This window comes from Mesoplodon bidens, assembly GCF_964165515.1.
Source record: "Mesoplodon bidens genome assembly, chromosome: 8".
Taxonomy (NCBI): Eukaryota; Metazoa; Chordata; class Mammalia; order Artiodactyla; family Ziphiidae; genus Mesoplodon; species Mesoplodon bidens.
In genome coordinates, this window is record NC_138165.1 from 27,386,596 (window position 1) to 27,406,242 (window position 19,647).

Below are 19,647 nucleotides of genomic sequence, written 5' to 3' on the forward strand. Positions count from 1 at the left end.
TATGCAATGTGAAAAATTTTCTGAAATGTGAAAAATTCTGAATTCCTATATATATATATATACCTCCAAAGGTTTCAGATAAGAAACTGTGTATCTGTATTAAGGATATTAAGTAAACCTCTTTTATGTCTAACATAAATTTATTAGCTTCCCTTGGAAAAGCAAGAACTATCATATTAACTTTATGCTTAAATCATTAGCTATCTGATGAGAATTTAAAAATTAGTCCCCACTGTAAAAATGGTTAACTCCTTCTCGTTTAAGAATCAAAGGACTCCACATTCAATATAATGTCTATGTATACTCCCTCTGTTTCACAGAGATTAAAAACTGCTATATAATCAACACAGTAGAGCCCTTAGATCATAAAAGAGGAAGTTTATGAATTAGGTCTAGATTTGTTCATTAATATGGATTAACAATGACAGTATATCAGAATACAGTATACTCCACAGAAAATATTGAATAATTTACATGATTTCATTTACTATGGGATATATTGATACTCTCATTTTGGGAAGAATTATGTTCATGACACAGAAATAGAACATGCTTAAATTTTTCTGCTTCTAAAGCAGCACACAGCAATGACAATATGAAAATGGAAATACTTACATTTACGTCAACAAAATTTAAAACATACATACAGCTTATATTTCTATTAACTTTTAAAAGAAAAAGTTTTAAAACTCTAAAGAACAAATACATAAATGCAGAAATCCGAAGCATTACTTTTATAATATTCCCCTAAGGAAATATGCCAAAAAACAAAAAAGGAAGAAAAAAAAAAAAAAAGGAAAGAATCCACTTGTTTAATATGGCGGCTTAATGACAATCATATTAAGGACAGATACTCACCTTCTTTGGGTTGAGCCATAACTGGAGTCTGAGTTTCCTTCGTATATGTGACGATTTCACGAGGAGGAAAGTCAACTTGCGTAATTTTAGCCATTCCGAGTTTAATAGGTCCTCGTCTAAATAAAGTGAACACAAATGTTTTTAAATATTACAAATGATACATTTTAACTACATCAAATAATGTAATTTTAGAAAAGTAATAATTAAACACTGTATATCCAACAGTGTAATTTAATTCCCTGTTTTATTCAAGAAATTTTAAATGAACAATTGGCTTTATTTTAACAAAAGAATTAGAAGGTAGCAAAAACAAAAGATATTTCCGAATCATTCAAGGTGTTTATTTTTCACTTTAAAAAGGCAAATAATTTAGTTTCTTAGAAGAAATGTGTGGGTAATAACAGAGTAAGAGGAAAGGAATTTCAGAGCAGACTGCTGAATAAGGGTGGTTATGAGAACTGTTTTTAGCAGGGATATGATTCTAGACATTTTTTCAAGAGTCAAATATGTGGATCTCACTCAGACCACATTTAGTTCCCTTCACCATCAGAAGACTTCAGCTTTAAGAGTGAGAAAGAAGTTTCTGTTGCAAACCGTTTTTTCTACTTATATTCTGCAGAAATTGAGAATCATAAAGTCAATTTAGATTTTAAAATAAAATATTTAAACTTTAAATCTCTAATCTCTGCACGGTCAACATGGTCCTTGATTCACATATGGACAAACTATTGTGCAAACATTTTAGACCTAAACTAAAGCCACATATCTTCTGAATATCATGAAATTACTAAAGTCACTTCTGTTTTAAATAGGGGGGAATACATTCTTTTCTGACAAACAGAAGAAGAGACTTGTGGCTATTATAGTAGATGTCTAAATTCTAAACCAAATATAGCATGCTTCCAAACTCCCAGAGTTCTCAATGATGAATTGTCTTAAAAGAACATCTAGCAAAAACAGTGGTGGAACTTCCAGAATATAAAGGAGGATATCTGAAATATATATACACACACACACACGTATATATATATATATATATATATATATATCATTGGTAATATAACAACTTTTTTCTTATATAAACATCCTTTTCAAAATCCTGTACAAAAAAGTTTAATAAAATTAGTACATTTAAAGAATTAATTTTCTCTAAGGTCCCAAATGTGGGCCATAAGAAATTTTTAATGTGTTATCTACCTTGGGAATATCTAGCCTTAAAGAAAAAAAAAAGCATAATCAAAGAATTAAATGGGAAAATTTAAGTACATTTGAAGTAATCTAGTATTCTAAGAACAAAATCTGAAATAAGAAACTTTATATTCTGATATTTAAGATGTAAACCATATGAAAAGTAAGTCACTCACATATCTGATAAAAAACAGTCAAGCCAACATTAGGAACAAGTTACTAACTTGAGTACATATAGGGTTTAATAGGTAAAAATCACAATACTAGAACAAACAAACAAAATATTCTAAGATTTAGGGATAGATTTGGGGAGGTAATACCTCAGTTATCCAAAGCCACTTTTACTGAGAACAAGCAAGCAACTGGAGGGGTGGGGAAGCCTCAGGGCAGCCAAGAAAGAGGCCTACCAGCTAATGTACAGGAAGCTCATATACTTTCCTTATATGGCCTAATTCAAGGCTTATTAACTCTTAACTTTAGACATAATTCCTAAAGGTGTTGGTCATATGTTTTAGAAGCTGCAAAATATCAAGGGAAAAGAGCTATCTGAGTCAGGCACAATGGCAGCAGCAAACATTTATAGTTTGCATTGGAGACTAGAATAAATAAACGAATGAATAAGTGAATTAATGAATAAATCAATAGCAATCGGAGCCACGGTGTAGAAACCAACAGCTCTGTTCCTCTCAAAACCTTAGAAATCATCAGGGAATTTTAATATAGGAAAATAAATTAATATTCATGTTGAGTAACCTAGAAAAGGTTCAATTACATATAGCGTATTTATTAGAAAAAGTATGGGAAGTTTGTAATACATTGTAGAAAAACTTACATCAAAAATATACAAATAATAAAAGTAATTTGGACATTTAAATGGGTAGACTTAGGGTACCTCTAAAATCAGATACATAAAATATGTCTTTCACAAATGATAGAGGATAAATGAGGTGTCACAATAAAATATCACTCTTCAAACTATTACCTGAATATTAGAAATTTAAGCAAAATAAAATTAGGACAATTTCACAAAGAATCAAATTAATTATAAAAGAGGGAAGGTAATAAATCTATTCAATACCCCAAATCGGAATCTGAGTGAAGCTGAAGAACTGATGGATCTGTATCCCAATGCAGCGTCCTAAACGGTTGTAGGACAACCATGAAGCATTAGCAAAAAAGGCCATAAGTTAGTCAAGCAAATACATTCTACGAATAGCTAAAGTATGGTTCACAGTTAAAACCCACATGTTCTGGTTAGTACAAAAAAACACCAGGTATCACTCAGTGCTCTAGTGCATGCAATAAGCATAATATGGTTAAAGATGCAAACATACAACCTAGAATAGTTAAAAGACAGTATTTTCAGATTTTGGGAAACTAATATTGCATAGTAATGGCTAAGAACAGCCAAAACATCCAACATCCCAAATAACACATTATTTTTGGATGATAACAAGCTAAGCTATAAAAAAACAGTTGAAATTTTAAGTTTCCTAATGAAAAAAACATTAGTAAAAACATGTTAGTTAACATATTATAATCTTGCCCAAAGCATTAAATGTGTGCAGGAAATTGTCATATTGGTAAAGGAAATGAGTCAACACATAAGCCTTTCGGTAAGAAAACCGAAGACTATTCCACTGGGATACAAAATAGCTAAAGTTTCCAAAATGTGACCCTTATGTAATTTATGGGTTAAGCACTGCCTTGGGCTTACATGTCATCTGCTTTAGAAAACAGCTAAAGATTTCTGTCTCTAGGAAAAAGTAGATTATTTTCCCCCAGGAAAAATATTTTATGTTCAAAGGATTTACCTAAACTAACTAAACTTATGGGGAATATCAATCCTAAATAAATATTCGGTTATGTTTTAGCCTTGCCTATTGGGTAAACAACTTACATGGAATCTTTTCCAAAAGATTTAAGGAAAATTTAGTTATTACTAGAATAAAAGCTGCTTTATGACATTGGTACTCTTGTAAGGTTAGCGATAATAAGATAATTATGTACAGTACTGTAAGATGCTCATAGTCCCTATTAAAAAGTTAGGCACAATACATTCGGTGCTACCATCTTTGTCAAATATATTTGTTTCTCACATATATAACAAATGATAATATACAACTAAAACTGCTATAATATTTAAATACAAGAAATGATTTCTATACTTGCCTCTATAATTTATCAGTAAAAGCAATCAGATGAACTGAACTAGAGAAATCCTTCATTTAAAAAATATAAAGAAAGATCTTGGGATTTAAATGGTATTGTGTGTACACAAAGAAGGAAGAGGTCACGGTGAAGATTTACTTTATACTAAGCATTGAACAGAAACAAACCTAGGCTTTGTTAAACCAGAAGGGGTTTTATGAGATGCTCTCCAAGGAATGTTCTGTACATAGCCTTTACATTCTCTAAGAGCTCTAGCTGTTACCAATGACATAGAGCTCCTTGTTGAGGATGTCATTTTAGTCTAAAATCAAGTAAAACTCTACCTCAAAATAGAACCAGTACTGAAAACACATGGCACAACATATGGGATTATATTTATTAAAGGCATCTGCAGACATATAAAGTAAAATTTCAATATAATCCTGAGACATATAATCAAAAGCCTAAGAGATAAACTAATCAAGAATGGAAAAAAGGAACAAGAGGCATGGATTACTCAATTGAATAACTGTCATCTAAATTTTAGTGATAACGGAAGTGACTGAGAAAGTGAACTAAAATCTTAATGAAATGCAACTTCCCAATCTGCAAAGTTAGAGAAATATCATTTTTATGGCCTCATATATTTATTCATAAATTACCACCAGGCCCAACAGAAATTTTTGGCATTTAGAAAGAGTGATTCAGATGTTTTGATATCATACTTGGTAATGTCTAACATATTTTTTCCTACTCCCTAAGTGTAGTACTCTTAGACTGTCTTGGCCAGCTAATGTAAGTGTATAGGTTCATACATCTCACACATCTTCATGCATTTTCCTGTTTATTCTTTATCATCATGCCTGCCCAATGGAAGTACATTCTGTTCGTTCTCAGACTCCAGCATCCTTTTTAAAAGCCACATATTTTAAAATGCTATTGTTTCACTGCCAATAGCACCAATTAATCAACAATATTAATTATCTATTATGGAATCTGGAGATGATTTAATGGAATTCATAGTTTTCTACTGTGTGTGTATACATATATATTAAGAAGTGAACATACTCAGCCCTCTTGAAAATTAACAATTAAAAATGAGTCTGTGCTCTCTAAAAAGATATCAAGTCACCTCATTTAAAAAGAGAATTTATTTCCTCTCCTGTTAAACTTAAAAGAAACTAATTTTCTACTCATTCTCTAATAAAAACAAATACCCCTAAAGGTATTTAAATACCTGTTTTCTTGTTTTACATCTTATCATTACAAATCTACACTATAAACACAAGTTAGCACACTAGTCTTAGGATTTTTCAATACAGTGAATAGCATTTAAATTAATGATGTAAATTAATGAACACTAGAATGCAAGTTTCCCGAAGGCAAGGACCAGGAACATTATTTTCTGTGGTAACCTATAGCATTTAACATAAATTGGCAATTCAATTAATACGTATTCTAACACAGTAAGTATTTTTCTTAACAGTTATTTACTTCCTATACCAATTTACAATATTCCAGTGGGTCTCTCTAATAATCTCTAGGTTTTCCAATGAAACTCAGGAGGACATATTTTAATTCATACAGATGTTACACAGTATTTTTTAAAGCAAACTTGCTGATGTTGCATTAAAATAATCTTTCTACTCCTTTTCAAAATCAAGAACAATGAGTTCAGAATTAACACAGTAGAGTATCTGCATTAAAGTAATATATAATATCAAATAAAGAAATTTTTAAAATACTTTTTTTTTACCTTGGGAAATGTTTTTATTATGGTAATGTATAAGGGGAAAATAAAACCCTTCTCTTGAAAATGCCATCTGTTTACTAGCAAAGGAATACTAACATATTTGCATAAGAATACAGAAGAACGAAAGTATGAAACAAATTTAGCCTTTGAAAATGAATTTAGACTAAATAAATTTACTCTTTAATCTGTAATACATATTATTTTATGAGGTAATATTATTCTTAAACAGAAAGTTTTGACTTTTCTTAAATGATAGAGTTATGTCATTTATGTCCAACAACAGTATTGCTTAGATTTGCAATTTCAGTTCTATAAACAGAAGAGGTTTGGAAAGCACGTCTCAAATTCAGACGGGTGAGCCTTTTGTGCCTTCTAATTATTAATGACAACCTGATTATTCAGAAGCGGATTAAAGTATTGAGTTTATGGATTAGCTAGCCCCTTTGCTTCTTTTTTTCTTGCCTTGTCTTTTAGATGCTCATTACTTGTTTGTAACTTCAATCAGAGGTGCTTGGGCACAATGAAGATAAAACTTCCTAGTTTATTTCACATTAAAAGGTGTCCTGAAGTTTTCCTGAGGAGGACATTTAACTTCCTAGACCAAAATAAGGATTCTGAATAAAGATTCTAAACTAGCTATGTTTAATCTCGTTTCAGCTGCCGTAAGAAGTCAAAATGTAAGATGCTGTTAAACAAAGACTTGGTATTATTGTGTGTGTGACAAAGAGAAGTAAGTAATAATACTTTTCTCAGTATGATCTTTGGCAAGAAGCTGAAATCTTACTGAACTTTTGAAAATCAAGTCCCAACATGTGTGCAGCATCCTAAAACAAACATGAAATATTGTTTGATAAGGAAGACCCAAGTTCAGGAAAACTTGGCAGTAAACTTTTTTTTTAATTGAGGTATAACTGACGTATAACATTATATTAGTTTCAGGTATATAACATAATGATTTAATATTTTTATATATGGTGAAATGATCACCACAATAAGTCTGGTTAACGTCTGTCATACATAGTTACAAAATTTTTTTCTTGTGATTTTTTCTTTCTTTTTAAGACCTGCTCTCTCAGCAACTTTCAAATATACAATACAGTATTGTTAACTACGGTCTCCATGTTGTACATTATATCTCCATGACTTATTTACTTTATAACTGGAAGTTTGTACCTTTTGACCCCCTTCACCCATTTCACCCACCCCTCACCCCCTCCCCTCCACCTCTGGCAACCATCAAAAATTTTAGAAATGAAAATAAAAATGAACCCATCTATTCTCTGTATCTATGAGCTTATTTTGTTTTGTTTTTTAGATTTCACAAATAAGTGAGATCATATAGTATCTGTCTTTCCCTTTCTGATTTACTTCACTTAGCATAATGCCCTCAAGCCAGTAAACACTCCTTTTAAAAATTCTTTAAATTTGTTATTGAAGCCAGTAAACGCTCAATGTTTCCTTAGCAGTTATTCCTTATTCTTGATATTTTACGCATTATTATTTTCTACCTTAATTAGAAATAGTGACTTAATAGAACAGAATTAGGCTGTTTAACTGAATTGTTTAGATTTTCAATTCCTGAATGGAAATTAAGCATAATACAGTAGAGAGGTTTTACACTATTTGTACCCAAAACATTCACATAATAACCAATACAAAATTTGCTTAAACAGAAGAATAATTTTAATGAATTAACACTTCTATTTTTAATATAAAATAATCAGCATAAAATCAGTTAACTAGTCAGTACTCAGTTAATCAAGTGTGACAGTAAAATATTGTTTAAAAAAATTTCCCAATTTACAACAAACAATTTCTGTGCCATTTAGATTTCAAAATGTTAGGACTAACTCAACATAACTATTCAGAGTCCCTGTACAGCACTGACAGTATCTGGGCACTAAATGCATTCTATCATTAAAATACTGAAAGAAAATTACTGTACCTAGATCCCACTGCGCCATCTCCAGAGTCTTGGCTTCCAGCTTCGCTTGGAGTGCTCACAGATTTGGAGGATGGAGACATAGGAGGAGGGACTAAATAGTGAAATAGACAGGTATCCGCTGTTACTACACGGAGAGGTTGCTCAGCTTATGACGTTTCAAAAGTAATTTAACATGAAGTAATTAACAAAAAAGAAAAAATAATGGCAAACCAAAAAACAAAAGTACATGAATGAAAATGAACAGTAGAAAGAAGAGGAGAAAGACAAAGTTAACAATGCATGCTGACGACTCATGCAATTTCTCTGGCAAAATGCATTTGGGCTTTATATTAAAAAAAAAAAGCAAGATTATGGAAGGATGCATCTTCATCTCGGCCAACACCAAATGTGGGTACTAATTTTCAAAGGAGAGCATTCCTTCTCCCTTTTCTAATTCTTTGCTTTTAAGATCACCAGATCATTTCTAACGAGTGTCAAATCAAAACTCTGAATTTTGCTTCAGAAGTCATTTACTGTCTGGTTTTCTGAGATTTATTTTAAAATGTTCATTTTTGTCAATTTTTTCTTTCAAAAAGAAACTGATGTCTTAAATGATATTTTCCCCTCACCAAAAATAAAAAGGGCCAATTTAGAGAAATGACTATCACTAAAGGAATGGCTCCTTTAAAAGTCCATTAGTTTCCAGCAATTTGGGTGAAAAATGCAAACAGGCCATAAAACAGCATGCCTTCTAGACATGATGCATAACATAAAGTGATGCATGCAACTTAAACAAGGCAAGACTTAATGGTAACTTCCTTACCCCAGTATTCAGAAAAAACTGAAGTGTACAGACAAAGATACAGACACCCAAAATATTCTTAATCCCTTCTTATAGAAAAATACACATTTTTCATAGTATATAAAACAAACAGCAAATGCTTTCCCCTAACTTGTCACTTTTAACATTATATACCAACAGCCGAACGTGCGTATTTCATGCTATTACATTTGTAAAACTTTTTGATTACCATTGCAGGGAGTATAGGAAGATCATCACTGCCATCTTCTGGTTAAATTTTACCATAAATGACCCCAATACCAAGTATCTTTTTAAAATAATTTTTCAATGTACAATATTAAGTGACCAATATATTTTATGTTGTGCTGCAAGCCCTTCTTTTAATAGTTTACTGAAAAGAAAGTAAGTTCCTAGTTATATAGAAACCAATCTAAAGAAATATGTATTTAATTAAAAGTCTGTGTTTCTGGAATAGTCACATTCACTGAACCCTTAAAATTATGTTTAAATGTTTATACATGCTTCAGTAAAAACAGTGGGTTTGCTCATCTAACAAAGTGTACAAGTATAGTATAATGAATTACATCTTAAACATAGGTACAAAACTGATCATCCTTATTTTTCAATGCCAAATTCTATTGGAAACCAATAAAAAGATTAGAAGAAAAATCATAGCTAGAATGTTTGTTTCCTGAGATACAGTGGTTAATTCTTGCTCAAATTTCAAAAGACCATAAAAACATAATAAAAGGTTTCTAATTTTGTGATTAAATCTCTCAGAAACAATGCTAAAACCAGATTGCCTTCATATAATTCACATCATGATACCACTGTGCTAGGGGCTGCATGTGTAACTCATAGCTAAACAAGACTTGTATCTGAAGTAAAAGAATATTAATGTCCCCTAATTTCTCTTAGGTTACATTTTTCCTCATCTTTTTGTCCACCACTCACTGTGAGGCTTCCCCTAGGCGTCTAAGTTCCAACTGATACAGGACAGTGGTTTGTCTACTTCATTGTAAGCACAAATATGTTTATTAAATTATTTAGTATAAATTACTAAATATTTAGTAGTATAAATTTACTACTAAATATTTAGTAGTATAAATTTAATAAATTTATACTACTACAATGTTTTCATATTAAAGATTTCCAAAGAAGAAATTTTGAATTCTTTAAATTACAAACTTAACTTCAGGCTTAGGAAAATAATATTTCTAAGTATACATATAGGAAAGATTTGAGGAAAATAGTAATATTCCTATCAATCTAATTATTTGTGATAAATTATAAAATTCTTTTCCAGTTAATGTTTTTTCCCCTTTCTGGTGACTTCAAATATCTATGATTCCACTCAATACGTTCATCACCAGTATCTTAATTGGTTAAGACTACATTAAAAGAAAAATACGTTACCTCAAATCCTTTATGAAAACAGGTTAAGTAGTAATTATATATACATAAATACACTAAACTAGCCAATTCTCAAATAAAAGTTTCAGAAATAAAAAATAAATTACACGGGTGATGCAACCAAATTATCAGTTTCTCAGCCAGAAGCAAGATAAATCACCATAACTTCAAATTTGTAATTAGATAAAAATCTCCATCCCAGAACTATATTCTTTCAACCAAAGATAGTTTTCAAGCCAGCTGATAAGAGACTCATTAAGGACTCAATGTTATTATATGGCCCACCAAATTCATCTTTCAATAATAAATAATCTATACCACAGAAGGGACAAACCTAGAAAAAGAAAATTACTATCACTGAAAAAGGAGGAATGTTAATAGGAAAAAAGGGAAAGGTAGCATTATTTGGTGACTACCATATTTTAACCCAATTAGTCTAGAAAAATCAAAGAATACAGTAATTGCACAATAAGGCAATGTCACTATATTCCCAGACTCCAATAAACGACCCCCCAAAATGAATAAAAGCATTCATTCAGGGAGGTTAAAAAAAAACTAAATAACTCATAGTCTCTCAAATCTCAGAAAGGACTTAATTCTAGAGTTCATTTTTAAAGATGGTTTAAGAGTACAATCAGCTTTAGAAATAACTTTAACTATTATTACTTAGCTTTTGCCAAATATCTGAGATATGATTTGCATAGTAAGAACAGTGATTCAATCAGATTACCTTTTACTCCACAGTTCTGTATATAAAATAGCCTAAAACAAGGCTTTAAAAATGGTACAAAAGATTTAATATTAACATATATGAGTTAATCATGTGAATGTTTTTAAACTTCTTAGGAGTTTAGAGCAAAGATACCTATTTCTTTCTTAGAAAACCAAGGAAGAAATGTAAAGTAAACTGAAACACAGATCTACACCATGGCATTCACTGATCAAGCAAGTAATACTGAAAGGCTGTGACTCTGATTCTTTAGGACAAAAAGACAACCAAGAACCAAGAAGGCCTTTCCTGCTAGCTTAGATCTTGGCCTCGCAAGGATATAAAAATTAACATTACTGCCATTTGGTCTGTGAAGGAACAACTAGAAATTTTAAAACCACAATGGACCTGGGAATGCACCTAGATTTAGAAACCAGAATTAAGTCTGAGTCAACCACTCAGAACTATACCGAAGTCTCAGAGATGAACAAGGATGGTGCACAGCTCAATTACTTTTTTGTTTTTTTTTTTGCGGTACGTGGGCCTCTCACTGTTGTGGCCTCTCCCATTGCGGAGCACAGGCTCCGGACACACAGGCTCAGCGGCCATGGCTCACGGGCCCAGTCACTCCATGGCATGTGGGATCTTCCCGGACCGGGGCACGAACCCATGTCCCCTGCATCGGCAGGCGGACTCTCAACCACTGCGCCACCAGGGAAGCCCTCAATTACTTTTTAAGTAGAAAAAAATCTCTAGCAAGAAGGGGCTCTTGCCAGGAAGAAGAACCTAGAAAAGGTGGACAGCCAAAGAAAGTAAATGTAGGGAGTGGGAGTATTGGCAGAGCACAAATGGGAAGAGAGAGCTTCTGAGATAAAAGTTGTGAGGCCTCCTGTAACTCATCTATCTATGATACTCAGCACTCAAACACAGTCTGAGTTACACAGTAGTGCCCTCTTGTGGATACAAGTGCTCCTAGGCTGGAATATTAACATTTAAATATCTGTTTAACAAAAATAAACAAATGGGACCTAATGAAACTTCAAAGTTTTGCACAGCAAAGGAAACCATAAACAAGACCAAAAGACAACCCTCAGAATGGGAGAAAATATTTGCAAATGAAGCAACTGACAAAGGATTAATCTCCAAAATTTATAAGCAGCTCATGCAGCTCAATAGCAAAAAAACAAACAACCCAATCCAAAAATGGGCAGAAGACCTAAATAGACATTTCTCCAAAGAAGATATACAGACTGCCAACAAACACATGAAAGAATGCTCAACATCATTAATCATTAGAGAAATGCAAATCCAAACTACAATGAGATATCATCTCACACCAGTCAGAAAGGCCATCATCAAGAAATCTAGAAACAATAAATGCTGGAGAGGGTGTGGAGAAAAGGGAACACTCTTGCACTGCTGGTGGGAATGTGAATTGGTACAGCCACTATGGAGAACAGTATGGAGGTTCCTTAAAAAACTACAAATAGGGGGCTTCCCTGGTGGCGCAGTGGTTGAGAGTCCGCCTGCCGATGCAGGGGACACGGGTTCGTGCCCCGGTCTGGGAAGATCCCACATGCCGCAGAGCGGCTGGGCCCGTGAGCCATGGCTGCTGAGCCTGCGTGTCCGGAGCCTGTGCTCTGCAAGGGGAGAGGCCACAACAGTGAGGGGCCCGCCTACCGCAAAAAAAAAAAAAAAAAAAAAAAAAAAAAAAAAAAAAACTACAAATAGAACTACCATATGACCCAGCAATCCCACTACTGGGCATACACCCTGAGAAAACCATAATTCAAAAAGAGACATGTACCAAAATGTTCATTGCAGCTCTATTCACAATAGCCCGGAGATGGAAACAACCTAAGTGTCCATCATCGGATGAATGGATAAAGAAGATGTGGCACATATATACAATGGAATATTACTCAGCCATAAAAAGAAATGAAATTGAGCTATTTGTAATGAGGTGGGTAGACCTAGAGTCTGTCATACAGAGTGAAGTAAGTCAGAAAGAGAAAGACAAATACCGTATGCTAACACATATATATGGAATTTAAGAAAAAAAAAAGTGTCATGAAGAACCTGGGGTAAAACAGGAATAAAGACACAGACCTACTTGAGAATGGACTTGAGGATATGGGGAGGGGGAAGGGTAAGCTGTGACAAAGCGAGAGAGAGGCATGGACATATATACACTACCAAACGTAAGGTAGATAGCTAGTGGGAAACAGCCACATAGCACAGAGAGATCAGCTCGGTGCTTTGTGACCGCCTGGAGGGGTGGGATAGGGAGGGTGGGAGGGAGCGAGACGCAAGAGGGAAGGGATATGGGAACAGATGTATATGTATGACTGATTCACTTTGTTATAAAGCAGAAACTAATAAAAAAAAAGTCAAAAAAAATAAAATAAAATAAAAAATAAATAAATATCTGTTTAAGTTTTCATACTTACTCTTTTTGTCCTGAAAGACAAACCTTAATTCTCTGACACAGATGTAGAGAACAAACGTATGGACACCAGGGGGGAAAGTGGCGAGGGGGGCAGGTGGTAGTGGTGTGATGAATTGGGAGATTGGGATTGACATATATACACTAATATGTATAAAATCGATAACTAATAAGAACCTTCCGTATAAAAAAATAAATAAAATTCAATTCTCTTCAATGTAATTCAGAGCATCAGATAAATTTTTTAAAAGAAATTAATAAAAATAAAATTTTATAGCATTAAAATACTATAAGGAACTGTTCTTAAAATTAGGCTAAACTTGAAAAAATGACTTGATAACATGGAAATCATTCTATCTAAAAGTCAGACTTACTAGTTAGAGAAATAAGTGCTAGGGATGTGATGTACAATATGATGACTAGAGTTAACACTGTTGTATGATATATAGGAAACTTTAAGAGAGCAGATCCTAAGAGTTCTCATCACAAGGAGAAATTATTTTTCTTTTCTTTTTATTGTATCTATGAGATGATGGATGTTAACCAAACCTACTGTAGTAATCATTTCACTATATATATAAATTAAACCATCATGCTGTACACCTTAAACTTACACGGTGATGTATGTCAATTATTTCTCAATAAAACTGGAAAAATCAGATTTAAAATATTCAGAAGTTACAAGGGAGGGAAATAAATGAAGCAATACTTATTTTGACTACTGAACTTCTTTTGTTTATTCCTAATAAAAAAATTGATTATCACACTAATCGATGTACTGTGCCCTACTGATACAGACTCAGGCTACAGAGTAATTGACAGAACCTGTTTTCATCTCTTTACAAGATGGTTAAAACAGCAGTTACACATACAAAAAGAGATTCACTTTATTTATTTATTTTTTGACCATCAGTGTTTACTAACTCCACATTTGATAAAACATGTCTTGAAAGTTGTGCCTAAAATTAACTTTCTGAAGACTGGCCACTTAAATTTTGTTAAAAAAAAAATCAAGCCATACTTCTTTTGTGAAATATTCAAATTTCAATTTCCACTATGCATTTTCCTGAAATTTAAACAAGATTGTGTTGTTATTGCTTTTAAAGCAGATGGCTTTTATTTGGTCTTACCAGGTGGAAAGACACATGACCTAATAATAATTGAACAAACATTTAAGTGTCTAGCCTGTGCTGGACACCAGGGATAAAAATGTAATATACTGTCCCTGCTCGCAAGGATCTCTGACAAAAAACAATCAAATGATCAAATAAATAAGAATCTACCAGCAAAGAGAAGCTAAGAGAGGTTTTATTAGCTGTCTCTTTTTTAAAAAAATGAATTCTTTTCAGCAGAATTTTTTTTAAAAAGGGAAAAAGTCCATTTTAGGTAAAACCAGACTGATGCTTTTAATAAATCCTCTTGAATATTTTAGTGGTGTTTTTATACTTACTTCTACAATTTCAAAATATTTAATAAATACATTTGTAGTGAAAAGAAAAACAAGTATCCATCCTGGGTCATGATATAAAATGTATTTTTATTGTTACTGTCAAGAAAGTTTGATAGCCACTGCTTTCATCTGTATCCTGTATTCTCCAGGCCTAATTTTAAATAAATACTGGAAAGATCTTTAGACATCTGTGAGAAAACAGAAGGTGGAAAACTGCACAACTCATTTCATGAGGCTACTATAACCATTATAATAAAACCAGACAAAATACAGTAAAAGGAAAAAAACTATAGGTCTGACTCTCCTATGAGTATAGATGAAGAACTCCTAAATAAAATATTAGCAATATATAAGAAAAATATTCTCATAACTAAAATGGGTTTATTCCAGAATGTAAGCATGCTTTGAAAACCTACCAATATAAATTATCATATTAATACATCAAAAGGGAAAAAAAGCATATGATTATCTCAAAATATTAGGAGACCTATGAGTTTGTCATACATATTTTGGTGATTTTAAAGGATGTCAAAATTCTTTGTGAATGTGGGCTGGACTTAGTGACTCTCTTCCCATAGACAGAATGTGGCAGAAGCAATGTCCTCTGACTTCCAAGGGTAAGGATAAAAGGATAGCTTCCTTCCGGCTCTCTTTGTCTTTGGATTGCTCACATTGGGAGAAGCCAGCTGACATGCTGCAAGGATACTCAAGCAGTTAGTTCTATGGAATGGCCCATGTGGATAGGAATTCAGGCCTCCCACTACCAACCAACACCAACCTGCTGGCCATGTGACTGAGCAAATCACATGACCGGTAGAGCAAATCCTCAAGCCCCAATCAAGCCTTCAGACAACTACAGCTCTGACTGACATCTTGACTTCAACCCCATGAGAGACCCTGAGCCAGAACCACTGAACTAAGCTACTGCCAAATTCCTGACTGGCAGAAACAGTGAGAGATAATAAACGTTTATTATTGTTTAAAAAAAATATCAAACCGATACAAAAATAGAAAACTTAGAAAAACAAGTTTTTCTATAACCATTAGAAAAACTTGAAATGGTAACTCCTGCTCTCCACTATCCTCTGGGGAAAAAAAAGTATAATCTGAGGCAGTTTTACAGTTGAATTCCACCAAGTGTTTAAGGAACAGGTGATAGCTATCTTTTACAACTTTTCTACAAAATAGCAAAAGAGAAAGCTATCCAATTTATTTTAAAACCATAACCATGGTGGCCACTGAACATGAACAGCACAAGAAAATTATAGGCAAATTTCATTTATGAGCATATACACAAAAACCCTAAATAAAATATTATATAATCTATTATTTAAATACATGGAAAAATTCATCTGCCACACCTGGATATGACTATTAGTAACTAAAGTGAAAAAAATTAAGTATGTTTTTTGCTTTTCTAACAGGAAATGCATTCAGGGTAACCAAATAGCCCTAGTTACTGAGGGAAACCTCCCCTTTACAGAAGAATTTCAGTCAATAAATGTAGAAGGAATGATGGAATTATAAAAATAATTTTGCAACTCCTAATAACTGATTTAGAAAAGATTCATCAGTAAGTATTAAAACTACTTGGCAAAAAGTTGACAGAGAAATGAATATTTCCATGGTACCAAAGTATCACCTCCAGATATTACTTGCTAGTCCAAAGGGAAAAAAAGTAACTACAATGGAGAAGCCTGGCTGTCACAATTGTAACCCCGCAATCAATCTTTACATCACTGATAACAACCCAGACATATGTGCTACTGATGTGATACAATATGAAGTACACAGAATCACCTATGAGATCTTCTTGCCAAAGATGTTCAACCTGAAGCTAATCAAGTTTTTAAAATCTAATTTCCAGTTTAGAGGAAATACAAAGGATAGAGGAACAAAAGCTTAAATGTGAGAAAACCCTCAGAAAAACCCAAGAGGTGAGACACTCTAGAGACCAATTGGCCCACTCTCCTCAACCAGTCGATGACATGGGGCAAAAAGGAGTATGTGTGTGGAGGATCTTCTAGATTTAGAAAGACTAAAAACATACAACTAAATGCAACATATAGTGCAGGAAGGTTTTCAGGGGAAACTTAAGAAACTAATTTTTTTTGAGGGGAAGAAAAATTTTGTGAAGCTATGGCTATTTTGAAAAAGATGAAAAAAGAAGGGGCCATTTTCTATAAAAGAAATTAGAATATACTAATATAAAGCCACAGTAATTAAAACTGTGTGTTAATATTATAGAATCAGACAAATGGGTCAACAGTGAACATACAGAGCCCAGAAATGCCCATGAATATATGAGAACTGACTGAATGACAAAGTTGGCATCAGATTATCAGTGCGGGAAAGATGGACTATTTAACAAATGGTACTGAGAAAATTAGGTAACTATATGGAGAAAAATTAGGCTGGATCCCTACCTCATATTATATCCAAAAATATAACAGATATCTAAAGGTGAAGGCTAAAATAATAAAGAAAATGTAGGAGAATATATTTGTATCCTCAAAGTAGGAAAGGATTTCTTTTCAAAGAAAACAAAAACAAAAAACAAAAAAAAAAGTTATAAGTGGTAGATCTGACCATTATCAAAATAAAGGATGTGAACATATCAAAATGAAGGATTCTGTTCAATAGAAGAATCTATGATGGAAGCAACCTAAATGTCCATTGACAGAGGAATGGATAAAGAAGATGTGGTACATACATACAACGGAATATTACTTAGCCATAAAAAAGAACAAAATAATGTCATTTGCAGCAACATGGATGGACCTAGAGATTGTCATACTGAATGAAGTCAAAGACAAATATCATATGATATTGCTTATATGTAGAATCTAAAAAAAATGGTACAGATGAACTTATTTACAAAACAGAAATAGAGTCACAGATGTAGAAAACAAACTTATGGTTACTGGGGACGGGGGGCAGGGGGGAGAAAAGGGGAGGGATAAATTGGGAGATTGGGATTGACACATACACACTACTGTATATAAAATATATAACTAATATGGGCCTACTCTATAGCACAGGGAACTCTTCTCAATACTCTGTAATGACCTATATGGGAAAAGAATCTATAAAAGAGTGGATATATATATATATGTATAACTGATTCACTTTGCTGTACAGCAGAAACTAACACAACATTTTAAATCAACTATACTCTAACAAAAATTAACAAAAAAAATTACTATGAACAGTCAGTAGATGATAGACTAGGAGAAGGTATTTTTTAAAAGACTAAAACAGACAAAGAAGTCCTTCCTTAAGTATACAAGGAACTCCTACAACAAGGTAAAGAACCCTAATAGTAAATGGGCAAAGGATATAAACATGCAATTCGTAGAAGGGAAAATCTGAATGGTAAATAGATATATGAAGAAATGGCCAATCTCACTGTAAACAGAAAAATGTATATTATGACATTTTGACATACTACTTTACACTCATCAAGTAGACAAAAACTAAAAAGTTGGATAATACCAAGTTATGTCGATATAGTGAAACAGTTACTTTCTCATACACTGGTAGCAGGAGCATAAACTTACAGTCGTTCTTGAGAGTGGTATGTAGAACCTAATAAATGTAAGTCAGCCTACACACAATAACATAGCAAGTCAATTCCTCAGCATACATTCCAGAGAAACTCTTCCACAGTCCTTTCAAGGGAAAAGAATATATTCTTTGCAGTGTTGCTTGGGATAGCAAAGCAAAGAGACAGAAGCAATCTAAGTGCCTATCACTGGGGAACAGATAAGTAAAATATAGTATATAACAGAATATTGTTAGTCAGAAGTGAATAACTAGATCTATATGTAACAACGTGGGTAAATCTCAAATACAATGCTGCTTGAAAAAAGGAAAAAACAGAGTGAGACAAATAGTACAATGCCATTTATGTATATAAAACATACACACTTAGATATATGAAATCTTAAAAAATGTCAACACATGTTGGACAGATCAAAAGGACCCTGTATGTTAAAAATCCAAGAATGGGTACTTAATGCAAGACTGGAAAGGACAATGGAATTGGAGATGGGAAATGAGGGCAAAACACACACTTACACCACACACACACCACACACACACATACACACACACACACAGCTAAAGAACAGTCTTTCAAGAACAGGTGATGGAGGTGGGCCACAAACTGAGAAATCTGAGCAAGTGAATTTAGTGAAACTGAAGTCCTAAAAAGAATAGAAAGGGAAAAAAACAAATCCTACAGGAAAAAAACAAAGCTAAAGGCTCAGAAAAAAATCATCACTTAAAGACTATATAGCTGGGCTTCCCTGGTGGCACAGTGGTTAAGAATCTGCCTGCCAATGCAGGGGACACGGGTTTGAGCCCTGGCCCAGTAAGATCCCACATGCCATGGAGCAACTAAGCCCATGTGCCACAACTACTGAGCCTGTACTCTAGAGCCTGTGAGCCCCAACTACTGAGCCCACGTGCCACAACTACTGAAGCCCGCGCGCCTAGAGCCCGTGCTCTGCAACAAGAGAAGCCACCGCAGTGAGAAGCCCGTGCACCGCAACGAAGAGTAGTCCCCGCTTGCCACAACCAGAGAAAAGCCCACGCGCAGCAACGAAGACCCAACGCAGCCAAAAATAAAATAAATAAAATAAATTTATTTTTTAAAAAAAGGACTATATAGCTAACAAGCAACTTGGTTTAGTTACTAGCGTATTTTTTTAACAAGATAAAAGTGTTCTAATTCATTTACTTTTAAAATTGCAATATGCCACGGAAGCTTATTAAATAAAGACATAAAAATTAAAGTACTTCAGTCTTCAAATTTTACCAATAAGGAAAAGGCAAATAAGCTGAAAGAAATAACAATGAAGCCAACCATGAAAGTAACCAGCTTTTTCATCTTGAAACCTTCTAGAAATTGTAGCTCTAAGACAGTTATATTGCAGTTCACAATAGGCA

General features: G+C 33.3%; 1 protein-coding gene across 2 annotated transcripts in view; it reads right to left on the bottom strand.

The window, feature by feature from the left end:
- Positions 1–19,647, bottom strand: part of DYNC1I2 (dynein cytoplasmic 1 intermediate chain 2) — a gene marked incomplete at its 5' end in the record, with an annotated part of 52,321 nt that overhangs the window by 29,293 nt on the left and 3,381 nt on the right. For both annotated transcript variants that reach the window (XM_081241782.1, XM_081241781.1), the window contains 2 exons: positions 859–974; positions 7,896–7,986. In XM_081241782.1, coding sequence (XP_081097908.1) covers positions 859–974; positions 7,896–7,986 — 207 coding nt within the window. The remainder of the gene's footprint in view (positions 1–858; positions 975–7,895; positions 7,987–19,647) is intronic.